The 17730-nt window shown below is 38.0% G+C and overlaps 1 protein-coding gene across 1 annotated transcript; it reads right to left on the minus strand.

Annotated features, from left to right (window-relative positions):
* Positions 1-580: 580 nt before the first annotated feature.
* On the minus strand, positions 581-17563 carry LOC141900305 (lateral signaling target protein 2 homolog). The gene is made up of 12 exons (XM_074787132.1): positions 17549-17563; positions 14952-14972; positions 11088-11366; positions 10341-10490; positions 9859-9911; positions 8328-8507; positions 7644-7745; positions 6073-7020; positions 5560-5720; positions 4479-4661; positions 4176-4279; positions 581-3629 (listed from the first exon to the last, which is right to left on the minus strand). Exons 3-12 carry the CDS (start codon positions 11193-11195, stop codon positions 3498-3500), a joined length of 2121 nt encoding a protein of 706 aa, XP_074643233.1. The 5' UTR covers positions 11196-11366; positions 14952-14972; positions 17549-17563; the 3' UTR covers positions 581-3497.
* Between the last annotated feature and the right edge of the window lie 167 nt (positions 17564-17730).

Consider the following 17730-nt stretch of genomic DNA (forward strand, 5'->3'; position numbering starts at 1 on the left):
AGAGGATTTGTGCTTCTGCCCACGTAATCTAAATTGCTTTTCGGAGTGATTTCAGACACATTTAAAGGTAAAAATGATGTATCAGGTTTGGAATGGAGACCCATCTGTTCTATGCGTTATTAGATCTGCTATTTAGCCCACTTGTCACTTAATTCACAGTGGGCTATTGCAATCACTTATCATCCAGTCCATCCAGTTATTTTGGGAAGTTTTGAAAATGTATTGGCCAGTTTTTGGGCTTCAGATGTGTCTAGGGTGGTAACATGTATCAACCAAATATCGAGACGATCCAATGAAGTGTCTTCAAAACTTTGCAAGATTACAGGATTCTATCCATACATGGACGAAAAGTGAATGCTATAGTCTGCTCGGAATCGAGTCCCAAGTGGGTTAAAAATCGCTGTTCTCAACTGATTCGAGTTTGGAATTCGCCATTTCAGTTTCTGATTCGCCATTATTATGTGTAGAAAATGCATCAAGTTCCCTAAACAAATTAAGTTAAGTCTAAAGTGAAGCCACAGTGTACTTATAAATAATTTTATTATCACTTTAAGGACATAAAGTACAAATGTTTACATTAAGCACTATAAAATTACAAAATAAAAACCTACACGGACATTTCACGTTTGATCGGGTTAGAATGCAGTTAAAACACTAATAGTATCATGCAACTTGTTCTTCGATGAATAAATAAAAATGTGAAACCTTATTCCTTCGCGTAGACTGCATATAAACGCCCGGATAAGAATATTCAAAATCAGAGTATTACAACACCAACAATCTTATCGAATTGAATAGGTTAAAATTTACAGGCTGAACGACATTATCCGAAATCTATTTAAACTAACCTTGTACGGATAAAACACAATACCGTATGAGGCATCCACAATTGGAGAACTGAGCATTTTTCTAAATGCTAACTTCAATCAAGAATGCTTTACAGCTTTTAATATGATTTAAGAACATTTTTGGCACGATTTGTATTGCACGAATCTACCAGATCAAAATAAGTATTAGAGATAAGTACCGTAGTCATTTTGTAAACCGAGTACTAATGACTATTTCAACTTGTTTGAAAAAGAACGTACCCCTAGCTCAGCTAGCTTAGGTAGTTAGTACATACACGACATATGTCTTAAAGATCAAGTGTAACAGTGACCTACCGGTACCGGTATTCATCAAATTTCTAATTATGATCTGATTCAATAGATAACTAACCTATATGCCAGTAATAGATATAATTTTTTCGATAAGCACTGAACTTAATAAATATGAGTTTGAAAAATGAATAACAAATGCGAAAATATTCTGAATGCACACTGACTTGCTATGCGTGTGACGTCATGCGAGCTACAGTGAATACCTGCACTGTACACACGTCATTGTCAGTGTATGTTTTATCGGTTTTTTTCCTACTCGATGTCAACTGAGTTCATGATAAAACATTGGTATTATCATTATTTTCATCAGACCTCTAATCATTTAGATGTAATCAAGATATGACACGAATTTTTTACCTCCAATCGGCACAGTACAGCGCGGTAAACGCGGTAACCGGCAAGGTAAACACAACTACTAAGATGATCAGTAGTATTTCCCACGCCTCTAAGAGACATAAACCACATGCTGATGAATGTACTACGCATTTAAGCCGGTCATATAAGATAAACAGGGTTAACTAAAACTTTAAATACCATGTATATCAACATGAAACTAGAAATTCGCGCTGGCTTGATTTCAGCATGTAGCCCCTATTGTGTCATCATCAGCACCATTTACCGTACATGGGTGTCAGACGAACTACACTATGTGAAAATACCTTCAAATTGACACTTTTCAATCACTTATATTTCAGTAATCCATCACTCATTACAGCTAAAATTTCTCAAGAATGATTATTATGTATTTATGTAACATAATCTATCGTTAAAAACAAAGGCTAAATTGTGGGCTACACTTGATCTTTAAGAGGACCAGAATGGATTGGCTGCTGAACTAAAACATTGATTATCAATTAATTTTTCACTAAAATGGAGGATTGCGAAAAAATTCCGGCTCAAATTTGACTGGAGAATGTTTATTAGAATTATGAACTACAGTCAACCTCAGTTAATCCGTATATTGGGTTTTTAAGTACGGATTAAGTGATGTACGGATAACAGATTATCCGTAGTTCTACGAATTAACCATGAATCATATAAACTATGATTTAACCACGTAACCAGTACGATTGCCCCTTTACAGATGTTTGAATAATCTACTTGAAATCATGTGGCTACAATAAGACACTTGAAAACAATATAAAAGCAGGTACCATCATTAAATGGAGGAGGTCGACAAGATAACATCGATGGATTACTTCAGTGTTTTATGGAGTTTCTCATATTTCCAACTGACGACATTGACCTCATTAGATTGCATTGTTAATTGAGGTTTTACAAAGAAATTGGGTTATGGGACCGTATTGTCTACAGTATAAGTGGAAATACAGATTATAGAGAACTAATTAGACACAGGATTTAAACGGAATAACGTTACTGAAAAACATAACCAACTTATTCATATGGAATGAACACTTACATGGTTTAACCAGGGGGCGGATTAACCGAGGTTGGCTGTACATGTTATTTTAAACTCCGAGTAACTCTAACCCATAACTGGGTCCTGAGATTCACCGCTCAAACATCGACTTAGGTAACAAAATTTTTGTTAACTGGCATGAATTTTCAGAATGTTATTTAGATTAAATCCTCCAATATGATATGTACCATAGACGGAATATAGACATCGGTAAAACGTTAAAACATAAATCACTATATAAAACACTAGCACATGTATTCAGCTCTAAATCTGAGTTTTGATCAAATCAAGAGTTAATTAATTAAGTCAAGGTAAAACTAGTTAACCCGAGCTCAGGTCGGCCGATCAGATCGTCATAATGCAGCGGTCAATGATAATCCCGTACCCCTGTCTGACATAGTCACGTATTAGACGTTGAATTTGTGACGAAAACACATTTCAAACAAGAACAAATTCCTGTCGATCATACTTTAAATAAATGTCGAATTTCTGTCGATAATAGATTTGCATTACTATTGTAGATTTTAATTAATAAAGGCAATTATAAAATAATAATTCATTTATTCATATAGGGCATTACTATGAAAATATTTGTCATGTTAAGCCCTGTATAACAATGTAAATTCCTATCATTCCATGATCTTTTTGATCGAATGAAAACCAGTCGATCAAGGGTTATTGATTGATATGAGTGTTTTGATGTCGAATCCTGACAGTACGATAATGGTAATCGTGTCGATCTAGTGTCCAGTTCCTGACTAGGGGGATACAGGATTGTCATTGACCACTGCATAAGAACAGCAGTAGTAACGTTGATTGCCGATTAATGTGTCTTTCAAGAGCACTCCGGTCGACTACAACTCAATCATCGCCGAGTCATGTGACGCCATACTCGTCATGCGACCCAACACCATGCGTTAACTGTGACGTCCGGCATTTGTAAAGGAGGTGCAGTGATGCATAAAACAATGATTACAAACACGAACTGGCTTCATGTGACCGTAATGAGGTAATGGAATGAAATTCGCCGAACATCGTGAGCAGAAGATCTAAAGACAAAGAAAAACGACCGGAATCATCACTTTCGTCCTGAATAATATTAATGATAATAATGTGTAGTCCAACTTCATTACAACAAACTCGAGGCACGGATCAGAAATTCTAGTATAAAATGGTTTGCACCCCATAGCTAAAGTAGATTACAGTCACTTATTTACTTTCACTTGTAAAATTGTGAAATAATAAATTATCTACCAGTAATAAGGTTTGAAGATCTTATAATCAATCCTCTATGTTAATCTAGTTGACATAGACCCTTCTCATACTCTGAACCAGTACTCCCAATTAATACTTAACCTGGTCTAATTAAATCTATTTCTTAAAAACTCAAATTTTAAAACTCATTTGTTCTTTCAAGCTTTTAATTTCTAAGGTTTAGTTTTTTCTTTGTATCATGTAGGCAATGCCCAAAAAATTAAAATAATAATCATCATCATTTTTATTGATTATTCTTGCTCATGACCTTCACTACTACGTACATGTACTAACTTAGTCCAACTTATTCAATTCATGGCTATTCATTTCATTCATCTTACCTTTCCACAGTTACGGCAGTGGTGCCTTCGTCTGACCAAAGTAAAGAGATCTTTACAAGTTGAACAGCTTTGACACACTTCATCTGGTACCCAAGTAGGCGGCTCTAAAAGACAAACATTTGAACTAATATTCAATTTTTTCTTCCTGAAATCAATTTTTCGGCATACCAGTTTTTCATTGTTTTTACCAGACCATATGTAAGAATTCAGCCCTAGGGTTTTAACCTTAAAATGTCCAGTCTACGTGGTAGAAAATCTTCCAGTCTCAAAACATCTGGCTTATACAAAGTCCATTGTATTTACCTCGAACAAGTCGTTGCCCGTTTGGTCTATAAGTGTATCGTGGGGTGCGAACTGCTCCGGGACTCGGTTTCGGGGATTTTGCCGGTGATTGTATGATCGTATCCGAGCTGTGCATTTCAAATACGACTCTCAGTATGTTCCTCAGGTCGCTGGCGTAGTTCGTCTGCAGTTGGTCAGCCACACCTGAACAGAATGCGATATATTGCATATAGGATGTTATAGGAAACTGGTAAGCAACCAAATAGCAACTACGAAATCTTTATTTCTTATGCGTAACCCTATCAAGAACACCCATTCTGCATGATTTATACTGGTAACCAGGTTTCTGGTTAATTTTTCAGATTTATTCACAAACCATTACATCGATTTCTATATCATTCATGATTTATCAACTAACACATCAAAATGATGTCCTTGCAATTCCTTGATATGATCCCCAAAACCTGACATGACTTTTACACAGGGCACATGAAAAATCAATCAGTTTTTCTACGTGAGTACCGGTATGTAACTGTAGCATTACTGAGCTGATGGGGTCTGAAATCAGCACCCAAACAACATTCATTTGATAGATGGAATAACTAGAAAATAGTAGATGTCAAGCTTAGTCACCTGCCCTGGTTACAACATAGACGCCTCAGAGGCGATATGATTGAGGTGTTCAAGTACCCGAAGGGACTGTATAAGGCGGATAGTCCCAGACTTCCACTTCTCGATCGAGGCGGAAGAAACCTCAGGGGCAACACTAAGATGCTGCAGAAGGTCCGATGTAGACTTGAGGTCAGAGCGAACTATTCCTCGAATGGAGTAGTAAACAGCTGGAATGACCTACCCAGCAGCGTTGTATCCGCGCCTACTGTCAACTGCCTCAAGAGCCGACTGGATAAACACTGGGAGGACCAACCCGAGGTCTACTTTCCCACCTGCCAAAATTTTTAGGTTGACAATGTGGAAAACCACGCATGCCACCACTAGTGTCGCTTATTGCCAGACCAGCGAACAGGCCTCCCCAGGGCCTCAAACGCTGAACAAAGTCAAGTCAAAGTTAATAATGCATGATAAATAATCGGAATCTACGTACCAGCTATGCAGACAAATAATCGATGAATAAGGTCATCACTGCTGTGGAATCGTGCACGCGCTTCACTCTGAGATGCTATTTCAGCTGCTCGTATAGCCATAGCAATTTCTTCTTCATCCTGGCATTCCGAATTGTATGAGCTAGTGTCTGTACTATTGAAACTGAAAAAACAATTTTCCCAATTGGGGAGATACCAGAGAAGAACTTCTGATCAAGAAATTGACGGCGGCTTACACCACTCAGCCACTGCACTTTTCTTCAGTTATATGCCTGCGTCTGTCTTCAGCACATTTCAGTGATACCAATATAATTAGATTTGAAAGGATTCCAGATAAGAAGTTTTATGCAGCCAAGTCGTTTGATTCAAAAACGCACATCTTTTCTCGAAGGCTCTTTTTTGTCAACAAAGAAATTTCTATTTCTCCCATTTCTATAGGTCATTATTAGATTAGCAGGTATGACTGTGTGTTTTGTCGATTCAGGTGGAGAGGCTCAATATAAAAAAACACATACCTCATACAATCTTCTTTATCTGCGCAAGAACAAGACAATTCCGAATAATCAGCCATCAGCTGCTTTTCACTCACGTCTTCATCACCACCAACCGCGCTTGTTTTCGAGTCTTCACTTTTCGATGGCAAATCCTGATCACACAAAGCATCGATACTCTTCATCGAAAAATCGTCATCGTCGTCGAGGTCATCATCAACCCCATCGTTATCTATCGAAGTGAACGCGGTGCCGTTTCCGACGTCTGCGACGGAATGACCCATGCGGAAATGTCGACTATCGTCTTGGCGATTAAAGTCGTCCATTTTATGTTCGTAAGCACCTATTTCATATCTCGATAAACTTTTGTCGTCGCCGTCAGGATCGGGCGAATCTTTGTTACTAATATCACAGCCGAGGCGTATATCGCTTTTCGCGCTTTCGGTCGTCGCCAATTCAACGTCCATGAAACCAACGCGTTCCGAACAGCTAGCACCTGTTTGTCGTTCCTCGACAGTCGACTCGGTGGTCGCTGCTTGCGCTTTGGCAGACGGAACAATCGAACTCGAATCAACGTGCCCACGACGATCACCGGTCGATTCGATGGAATCGAACGAGCTACGACTTTCGCGACGAGCGGAATGTTCGTCAGTATTGTCTGATTCGATGATATCACAGCATTCGCCTATGGAACTCGTACTCGCCGCGGGTAAATCGCCACACCCGACTATAGTCTGCTTCGATTCGGACTGCGACATGTAATAGTTTTCGACTATGGCTTGCGTTTGTATACACGTCGCGGCAGCGGCAGCGGCAGCAGCAGTAGCAGTAGCGTGGTGGTGGTCCACTTCAACGCAGTGATGGACTGGACTCGCTAACAAGTCGGTAGTCATAGTTACCGGCTCATCGACGTTACACAAAGTCTTTTCTAACGTGTGTAGTTCTTCGTCACTTAAAGTCTTCAACAATTGTCTGAAATCGAAAAATTTATTTAACAAGAAAGAATTTCACTTGTTATGGGGTTCATTATATATTGTTAAAGTTCCAAAAATAAGACACAAGTAATGGGGAGCCAGCACACTACCAGATGAAGCAGTTGGTCTAAGTACTGGAAATCACAATTAGCTCAATTTTGATCAACTTTTATCTGGAATTTTAGGTTAAGGAATCCAAATATATGTACCACTATTATATGAGTCGCCAAACAACATTCATCTACTAAACAAATAGTGACTAAACTCTAGTCACTATTCAGACTTATGTAGAGTGGTATGGGCGAGTGGTATGGGCGAGTGGTTTGGGCATTCAAGTGGGAAGCCAGGTTGTGGGTTTGAACCCTGCACATTACCGTAGTGTCCCTGGGCAAGACACTTAACCTCATTGCCTCTCTCAACTGAGGAGCTAACAAGTTACTGGCCTGAAAGCGACTCATGAGGGCTTCGTAGCAGCTCTGGTGCTACATGACCCTGGGCACAAATGACAGGTATAGAGTTAGACATAGAAATACTGCTAGCGTACCAAACGGAAGACAATAGAATCCCCGATTACCGTAAAGTAGCGTATTGCCGGTAGGTAACCCACCGATGTGAACGAACCTTATTTTTGACAACAAGTTTTGAAAAGGACGAAACATTTCGGACATATCAACAGGCAGTAATTCCGTGCAAAGCGGTCCATTTGGAAAAATGAGCAAACCCCTGAAAATAAAGCCAATATTTCAAATTTAAAATCCACTTTTATACAAGCAGGCTGAAATAAGTCTGCATACACGAGCACACGAGCGGAAAACTGTGCTGTGCACTTTGCGTCCACATTATTCAGCTGATGTGCTGGGCCATCTATATCTTTTCAACACAAAAGAAAAATATCTTACTTGAACCTTGGAGTATTCATTTTTTCGAAAAAGCTACTAATTTAGTAACTAAATGAAAGGGAGCTTGCTTATATAAGTAAATAAACTCTGCGAAAGTATGAGCAACCTACGAAGTGTGTTACTTAAGTTATCATGTTTCCTAGCTAAAATGTCAATCTGGTGTTAGCAAGCAAGTCCATCAAAAACAGCTTTTCATAGCCTACAGATCATTGATACAGTTTTATCTTGATCCATTGAAAACCGTAAGACAACATTTGAATCCTGGTAGAGACAAGAATTTCTTTTGTTGATATTCTTGATCTTGCCTCCTTCTTCCTCAACAACAGAGTACACGAAATATTGAGTCTAATAATCAAGCTGTTAATGTACTTAGATGATGGGTATACCCTGTATGTGTAACACTTACCCTACAATTGCCAGCCTCGGTATCGTAAACATTAAGGCAGGATCGCAATCTTCGATCATATCTTGACTCAAGTACTTTTTCTTGATCGCGCGTTGAATTGTCTCCGAAAACAAAACAATCACATCTTGCATCGTTTCGTAATCTTTGAACGTTTTCACAGGAACCATCGCACTCACATAACTATAATGATAATGATAAAATACAGTACGTTCATTATGCACAATGTAACTTCACCACATTGGGCAGGGGCGGATCTAGGAAAATGTGAAGACAGGGGTCTAGAAGAAATGACTACAGCATTTTCCAGATAAAGCAAGGCTTTGCAGGCTAAAAAGCGAGGTCCCATCCTCGGTGTTAATATTAATCTTTTAAGGAAAGCATACGGAAATTCCTAAGAGGATGAGTGTCAAATTGACAGATTTTACTTCATCTCGATTTGTCTAGAGGAGGGCAGGGGTCTGGACCCCCGAGACCACCCCTTTAATCTGCCCCTGTTGGGCGCCATTGACAAGATATCCTGTCATTCGTCAGATCGCACCATTGACGAGATATCTCGGTTTTTATATTCAGTACTAAGTTTAATCGTCATTCCACAGAGAGCATCAAAATAATTTTTAAAAGCCTGTAAGACTTTTATAGACGAAGATACTAAACGAAGTTGGATTTTTTGGACCAAGAAAATGTGTCTTGACTGGATTGGATTTCATAGATCGCGTAAAAAATATCAGAGTTCAAAAGTTATGAGTTCATCTAACAAAGGTACAACAGGCATGTGAAACTAGTCAAACCGATTTATGCTTTTGCTATGTAAATATGAAATTATTACTACTGTGATCTACACTCATTTGAAAATACAGTGGACCCACTGCATGTAAAGGAAGCACTAAATCGACATACCTGGAAAGTGGATTTTGATTTATTTTGAACATTATTTACAGACCATTTGCAAAGAATACGATTTTGTTAAGTGTTTTTTTAGCAAAAATAATATACATATATACTTTTAATCGCGCTGTTGTTTTAATTAACCATTAATTAATTATTACTCACACAATCAGTTAGACATCTGTCAATTCGACACCTGTGATAACAGTTTGTTTTGTAATTAATTGTGTGTCCAAACATGTCTGTCAACTTTTATAGTATTATATAATTAGAATGTAAATCCATGAACAAGCAGTTGAGTTTGAAACAAGTCTTGGAGCCTGATACATCTTGCAGGCAAATTCCCAAGCTACTCGATTGAGAATCTAAAGAATAAAATCGTCTACGTTCAGTGCTGAAAACTACTAGCTTTCTCATTGTTGCATAACTCAGGATTTAATCGTAGCTGGAGCTTCCCCGAAAGACGAGTTAGAACAATTAGTTGTGTTAAAGTTTCTCTAGATTTCATTGACCCTAAAGATTACCTCCTTTTTTACAGCTGGGTGTGTAACCACAAAAAACAAACTAACTCCTAAGTTAACCGCTTATGAAAGCCTCTTCTCTACAGGTGCACCTGACTACATCGTACCTGTTAAATAGTACCCACCTGAATTCAAATTCGGCAAAAAGCTGATCAAACATAGTCAGGGCTTCTTTGATCTGAAATATCAAAATAACATACATACTGATACCTGGTATTTTCAAATATGCTATCTAAGATACTATCTAGGTGAGTTAACAGCAATTGAAATAAGCCCATAACTCACCATTACGGTAACCTAAATCTAAATTGGACTTAATTCTTAAAACTTAGTTTTCAATTTGAAGAGATTGAGCACAACATCAAATTCAGGGTAGGTTGAACCGAAGTCGAAACCGAAAGTTACAATTTCAACTATCATGCAGAATGATGGACTAAAATTACAGTCTTGCATAAGAATAGATAAAGAGCCGATATGAGTGGTCTTACTCTCAGAGATTTGGTTCGTTAAAACTTTTATACAAGTTCACAGTTATCTTATGAAGTGTGATTCAAACATCATAGTAAAATACACGATGGGCAAAAAACGAATTCGATAATTCACTCACAAGATTCGAATAGTGGTTAACGTTTTTCAGCGATTGTTCGCGTAACATAGCGCGTAGATTGTCGAGCGTTCTCGTCAACGCTCGTGCCAATGGTCGCATGCTGCCACTTTCCGGTTCTCGATTCATGATACTCGATCCCGCGGCTAAACACTGAAAACAACAATAACAACCGACTATGAATGAAATGAGATGATGATAAAAGTAGAGAAACTGAATCGACGAGTTTTAAAGGAGAAAATTTCTAATTTCGAGGAAGCGTCGCTTTCATATCCCAATTACTGTGGACTCCTCCTAAATCGATACCGTATATTTCGGTGAAACCATTAATTTGCAGGTTTTGTAAGCAAATTTTTCATATTTGGCAACCACCTAAGCGGGTAAAAACAAATCGCAACTATACCGATTTAGGCCTAGTTCAACTACATACTAGACAAAGATTCATAGCTGCCTATTTCTCAAAATTGAAGGAGAATTCAAAGGAGTTTCAGTATTTTGCTCAAATTAAAGGGGTTTCAAGCACCTTTAAAAGCATTTTCCGTTTGAAAGAGTTGTTAAGCAATCAAGGAGTTGTACTGACTAATAACATAATTGAGAAAATGGTGATTAAGTTGATAATTATGGTGATAATGTTGATAATATCATTCAAATAATGATAAATTATCAAAGTGTCAAATGTCTGACGTGACCCCAGGCAACAGATTGATACCTGCGTTAAGTCGATTATGGCACGTTTAGTGTGAAATTTACCTCAGCCCCGAACCATAATTGGCCAGATAGATTTTCTTGTACAACGTCGTCGGGAAATTTCGCTCGGAAGTCACGATTGGCGCGACTGTGCGGTATCGCCTCATTCATGATCGACTGGATCACGTTGAGAACTTTGTCCTGGCAAGCGCGCAGCTGATTGACCAGCAACGTACATCGTTCGGGATCCTTGCGACCGTCGAAACTGTCCAACTCGGAGGCGACTATATTCAAATCTTCGTCGGCGTAATAGAATCTGGCGAGCAACGACGGATCACATTTCTGTTGTCAAATTAAGATAAACAAAGTCATTACAATTAAAAAAATCAAGTCCAATTAAATCTAGTCCTTCGATGGATGATTTAAAATCTAAACCCATTTGTATATGATGTTTTATATGGGGTTTGGCTGAATAAATTAGTATCAATTATCATTAATAATAATCGTTAACTCTATACACTGAGATTTATATCAGTTCACTGCAGCTGTGTAACAATATATTTCCTATAGGTTTCCATACCTACAAACCATAAATACTGACGATTTGAAAAACAAACATCAGTTGGTTGGCATGGAAAAATATCATTAAACTTGACTATATTCAAATCTTCGTCGGCGTAATAGAATCTGGCGAGCAACGACGGATCACATTTCTGTTGTCAAATTAAGATAAACAAAGTCATTACAATTAAAAAAATCAAGTCCAATTAAATCTAGTCCTTCGATTGATGATTTAAAATCTAAACCCCTTTGTTCATCAAAGCTCTTAATTAAACTCGTTTTAGCTTTCTCTGTTCTCTTTTTGTATATGATGTTTTATATGGGTTTTGGCTGAATACATTAGTATCAATTATCATCAATAATAATCGTTAACTCTATACACTGAGATTTATATCAGTTCACTGCAGCTGTGTAACAATATATTTCCTATAGGTTTCCATACCTACAAACCATAAATACTGACGATTTGAAAAACAAACATCAGTTGGTTGGCATGGAAACATATCATTAAACTTGAAAATGGTGTCTTCGTTCTGTGATGCAACCCCATGTAAAGAAGAATTTTTGCAATCCTTCGATACAGTACAAAATGGATCAAAATTCTACGTTTTAGTTTAGCTGCCCGTCTGCTAGGCCATCAGACGTCCTCTCAAGTAAATTTGGTCAGTTATTTCTCTATTGAATGATGGCAGCTCCTTCAAACCCAGCATCTTTTTTAAGCTGTTATGTAGATTATCTAGACCAAACGGTTGTCATGCGAAGCGTGCAGTGCCTATATACATGAACTTGATACTTGATACCCAGTATCATACTTTTCAGACGATTGTTCATTATACCATGTTATAACAAAACAAATTGCAACAAATCGATACTCCAAACCGCAGGGTTGAAAACTATGGTATGCCATAAATGAAAAAAATATGAGCGCTGAACCGACATATGTTTTTGGAACGTAATAGCGTCCCGACATAAGAATTTATATATCTGCAGTGACGCAATACTTTAACGCATTTGTGACGACGTAAGTTTTTGCGACGACGTAAGTTTTTTCGACAACGTAAGTTTTTGTGATGACATAAGTTTTTTTGGTGACTAAGTAAGTTTTTGCGATGACGTAAGTTATTTCCGAAAATCACCACCAGGTGGCACTGCAGATGTTCTTCGAATTAAATTACATTTTCTTCTCGGAATCTGTCCACCAGGTGCGAAGGCTGAGACTAACCGGAATATCTTCCATCTCCATGATTTATGCAGACGCGCCAAATACACATACACAGTCCGGATTTTTTGGTAATGTTTCATCGAAAATTGCGATTCAATTCTCTGTAGTGCCACCTGGTGGTGATTTCTGGAAATACCTTACGTAGTCACAAAACCTTACGTCGTCGCAAATACATTTAAGTATTACGTTGCTGTAGAAATATAAATTCTTATGCCGGGACACTATTAAGTTGCAAAAAACATATCTCGGTGCAGCGCTCATATTTTTTCATTTATCACGTTCCATAGAAAACTTCAGTCATACCACATAGCAGTGGAATTTTTGGATATACTGTCTTGCCAGCATTATATGGTGGAAAAGTTAAAAGAGCATAAGATACTGGCCCAGTGCACAGCCATGAACCATGATCACATATGGCCCGTGCCTAATAAGAGAGCATGGTCACACATAAACCACTCACTCGATCCTAAAAACAATGTCGCGCCAAAGCGAAGTGAGTCACTGGAACCAGTCACAATTCATTAGCAATAATTTTGGCACCTGTGTGAACGGTAGCCTCGGGCCTAATCTAAATAATAATAATAATAATTTATTGAGCCTAAAATCCATATAAAATATGCTCATTGGCTTTACAATATAAAGACACAATTTAAACATAAAGATAGAAAAAACAATTTACATCATTAGTTAAAAGCTTTAGTGAACAAATGGGTTTTAAGTTGCGATTTAAAAACATCAGTAGAAGGACTAGATTTAATTGCATCTGGTAAGGAGTTCCAAAGTAGTGGGGCGGAGTAAGAAAAGGCCCTGTGACCCGCAGAGACAAGATTGACACGAGGGATGACTAGAAGTGATTGACTGTCTGATCTTAACACTCTAGAGGATGCCTTGTATTGCACTAATGATTTCAAATATTGTGGGGCCTGACCATTCAAGGATTTATAAGTAAGGATCAAGATTTTAAATTGGATGCGGTATTTGATTGGAAGCCAATGCAGATCGTGTAGAATCGGTGTTATGTGACAAAATTTTGAGTTTCGAGTCAGGATCCGGGCAGCAGAATTTTGAATACGTTGTAATTTATCTAAAATGTTGTCAGGGAGGCCAAAGAGTAAAGAGTTGCAATAGTCAAGGCGAGTTGTCACAAAAGCGTGAATAAGGCGTTCAGCAATTCCTTGATTCAAAAACTGCCTGATCTTACTAATGTTTCTAAGGTGATAGAAAGCTACAGAGCATAAGTGGTTTACATGTTTTACCATGGACATGTTCTGATCAAAAATGACGCCGAGATTACGTAAGGAGTGAGATGAAGTAATTACAGCATCATCAAGATTGAGATCAAATGTGCGAAGCTTAGTAAGCTGTGATGGAGAGCCAATAAGGGAGAACTCGGTTTTGTCACCGTTTGCCTGAAGAAAGTTTAAATCCATCCAATGTTTAAGTTCAGTATAGCAAAGTTGGAATGTATTTTTGGACACCAATTCGTTAACTTTTGGTTTTATCCTGATATACAACTGTGAATCATCTGCATAAAAATGAAAATCTTAATTGAATTTCCTTATGATATCACCAAAAGAACGTAAATGGTGTACAGCAGTGGACCTAAAACAGACCCCTGCGGTATACCAAATTTGAGTAAACGTGGTTCAGACTTAGAGTCGCCTATACAAACAGTTTGATAGCGATCAGTAAGGTAAGATTCTAACCATTGGTAGCAAGTACCTGACAGACCGATTCGGTGTTTAACACGAGCGCAGCACCTAGCATCTAGCACAGGCCAGTTACGTTCGTGTGATGGCAGCTATAATCAGAACTGCTCCATTCCGTATAGGCCTATAAAACCAAAGTAAACTACACAACAGTAGTCTACTGGCCTTTGAATCTAGGTCCTGACTGCGCAATTACTTGAAATATAGGCCTAAATTGCATTGAGAGACAAAACAGCTAGGCCTTCAAAAAGAAGATCAATTTTATTTCTAAATTATATATTGTTCATAAATAACTACCTTTGGTTTATATAGCCATTTGCGTAGCGAAAGCATGGTGGTTCCAATTGCCTCAGATCATACCATCAAACATTACATTCAACATCGTAGTTCAAATTTTGAACGTTTGATGTCAACCGCCAGATGCAACAATGTTACCTGGTAATTTTGCTGCCAATTCTACAAATTAATCAAAATAAATTAACACTTTACTTAGTCTCCAATGCTGCTTTAATGATTATTGATGATTTTGCTTCACACTCCTTAAAAGGTGTTGACGTTGTCATCACAAAATGGCAGTTTTACTTGTTCAATTTAAATTCAGAAGTGAGCTTACTAACATTGCCTTATGATCATCATAAAATTGTACCCTTTCCTGTTAACAGCTTAAATGTCATAGTCATCGACTTTTGAGAAATAGTATCTATGTACAGGCAAGATTTCTGAAATGAAGCAGGCTAAGGCCTTTCTTTAAATTACTTGGGAGTAAGATCCACTGCCTCGAATTCCACCCAAATGTCATACCAAATATTTCTTTTCAACTTTGTCATGATTTCACTGCATGTCCAACTTTTGATGTTATTATTTTAGCAAGAAGTCAGTTTTCTATTCTTCTTCGATCATTTCGATTCAATGGTAATTTGACTTTATAAACCTAAATAGATTCTGAAGATTCAATCCATTCAGCCTTAAAAACTTTCAGTTCCAACCGAAAATTCAAAACTGATCTTTAGCGCTGACCTGCGTCACAGGGGCTCGTATCAGAGTTGTAGGTAGTGTAACTAGGGGTCCAGGGACACCATGCCCACTTGGGAAGTGGTTTCAAATGCTCAACAATCTAACAATTTCAATACATAACGCCCCCTAGTGACCATATACAAAAACCAATGACCTTGAAACCCACCAAAATCATAGAATATGTCAGCAGCTATGATTTTGTAATTGATTGTGATAACAAAATATGCCTCGTTACCAATTTAATATGGAAATACTAAGTTATTCTACTATTCAACGCCCCCTGGTGACCATATGCAAAACCCAATGACCTTAAAACTCACCACAATCGTAGTACATGTCATGAAATACAACTTTGCAATTGATCATGGTAACAAAATATGCCTAGGTACCAATCTAATAAGGAAATACTAAGTTATTCTACTATTCAACGCCCCCTGGTGATCATATAGAATAACTAATGTCCTTAAAACTCACCAAAATCATGGAAGATGTCATGAGCTACAACTTTGCAATTGATAGAAGTAACAAAATATGCATAGGTACAAATATAATATAGAAATACTAAGTTATTGTATTATTCCTCGCCCCTGGTGGCCACATACAAAAACCAATGACCTTGAAACTCACCAAAATCATAGAACACGTGATGGGCTACAACTTTCCCATTGATTATAGTAACACAATATGCTTAGGTATCAATTTAATGTGGAAAAACTTTTCCCCACCTACGAATGAGTACTGATGACACCAATATGGCTGCCAATTGCGTCATAATTGGCTGATCAAAAATACCTGTCTCAGGTATAAAACATCCCTTTCCAAGGAATATCCATCACAAATTGCAATGACAGATGACAAACCAGTAGGAAGCTACAGGACCTAGAATTCTGGCCAAAATTGACATTTTTGGGCACTAAAAAGGTCATAGGACGGCCATCTTGAGTCAGATCGACCCAATTTTTCTTATGCTGATGGGCCCTTGGTAGATTCAAATAGGCCTATAAACCAAAGATCAAGGTAATTGATCAAAGCGCCTTCAAAATTTCCCTCTAAAACTTCGAAAATGTGTAATAAGTGCTGATTTTGGCGAACAACAATGGCTGCCAGCCGGCCATCTTGAATCTGACAGGGCCAGTTTTTGGGCTGAAGATGTGTCTAGGGTAGATACATGTATAAACCAAATATCAAGACATTACCTTGAAGCGTCTTCAAAACTTCCCAAAATAACTGGATTCTGTCTACGGACGGACGACGGACCAAAAGTGAACGCAATAGCCCGCTGGGACTAAAGTCCCAAGTGGGCTAAAAACGATGATCTGTTAATCCGGTGTCTATGATATTATATACATTATGACACTGGATTATCATCAGATTATCGTTTTTACACTACCGACAAGTCTGATACGAGCCCCTGTGACCTAACTACCACCAACCATCTTTGTTTTTGTCTGACTTCTAGCAAACAATGACATTAAGATGGGCATATTTTTATAAGAGATTTTTTTTTAAATTTGATTCAGTTTTTTGTGATTTAACTATGGAGTGCGCAGGCTCGGATTCAGACTCCCACAGGAGCATTTGCGAAGGGGAGAAACTTCCTTCAAATCTCTAGAAGACAAGAATCCACGTGTTGTCTAATAGAGCATTAGAAAAGGGAGCGTTCAAATAGTACGCTCTCAGTCAATTTGGTCGGTTTTTAGACCCATCTCCATCGTACGAATTTGGTAGGCCTACTTATCTTATTGACCCCCTATCTTATTGATCCGTATGTACATAACGGTTTTTACATGCAAATGTCAAAATCTAGGACAACTGTCAATGACACGAGAGTGTCAAGTGTCAACAACGACAACGTCAACAACACTAAAAAACAATCAATCCACTAAAAAATTTCATTTAGACATTAGATTAGTTAGTCTTAGCTTAAGCCCATGGAACTTGAAAGAAAAACAAACATTGCCATGCCATGGAAATCCGGGAATTACGGCGGTATAATTAAACTTATCGTCGGTATTTACCACTGATCCACGGGTTTTAGCTGTATTTTTTTTCATGTGTTTGATTGTGATCGAGCGTTTATTCCAATAATAATGCGGAAGTGATTTAATTGGTTGACTCTAAATGGCGGACAATAACCGAGCCCGGTCCGAGTCCAGAACCGACATCGAAATGGGATGCACAAACGTCGAAAAATGAATGA

The sequence above is a fragment of the Tubulanus polymorphus genome, chromosome 2 (assembly GCF_964204645.1).
Source record: "Tubulanus polymorphus chromosome 2, tnTubPoly1.2, whole genome shotgun sequence".
Lineage (NCBI taxonomy): Eukaryota > Metazoa > Nemertea > Palaeonemertea > Tubulaniformes > Tubulanidae > Tubulanus > Tubulanus polymorphus.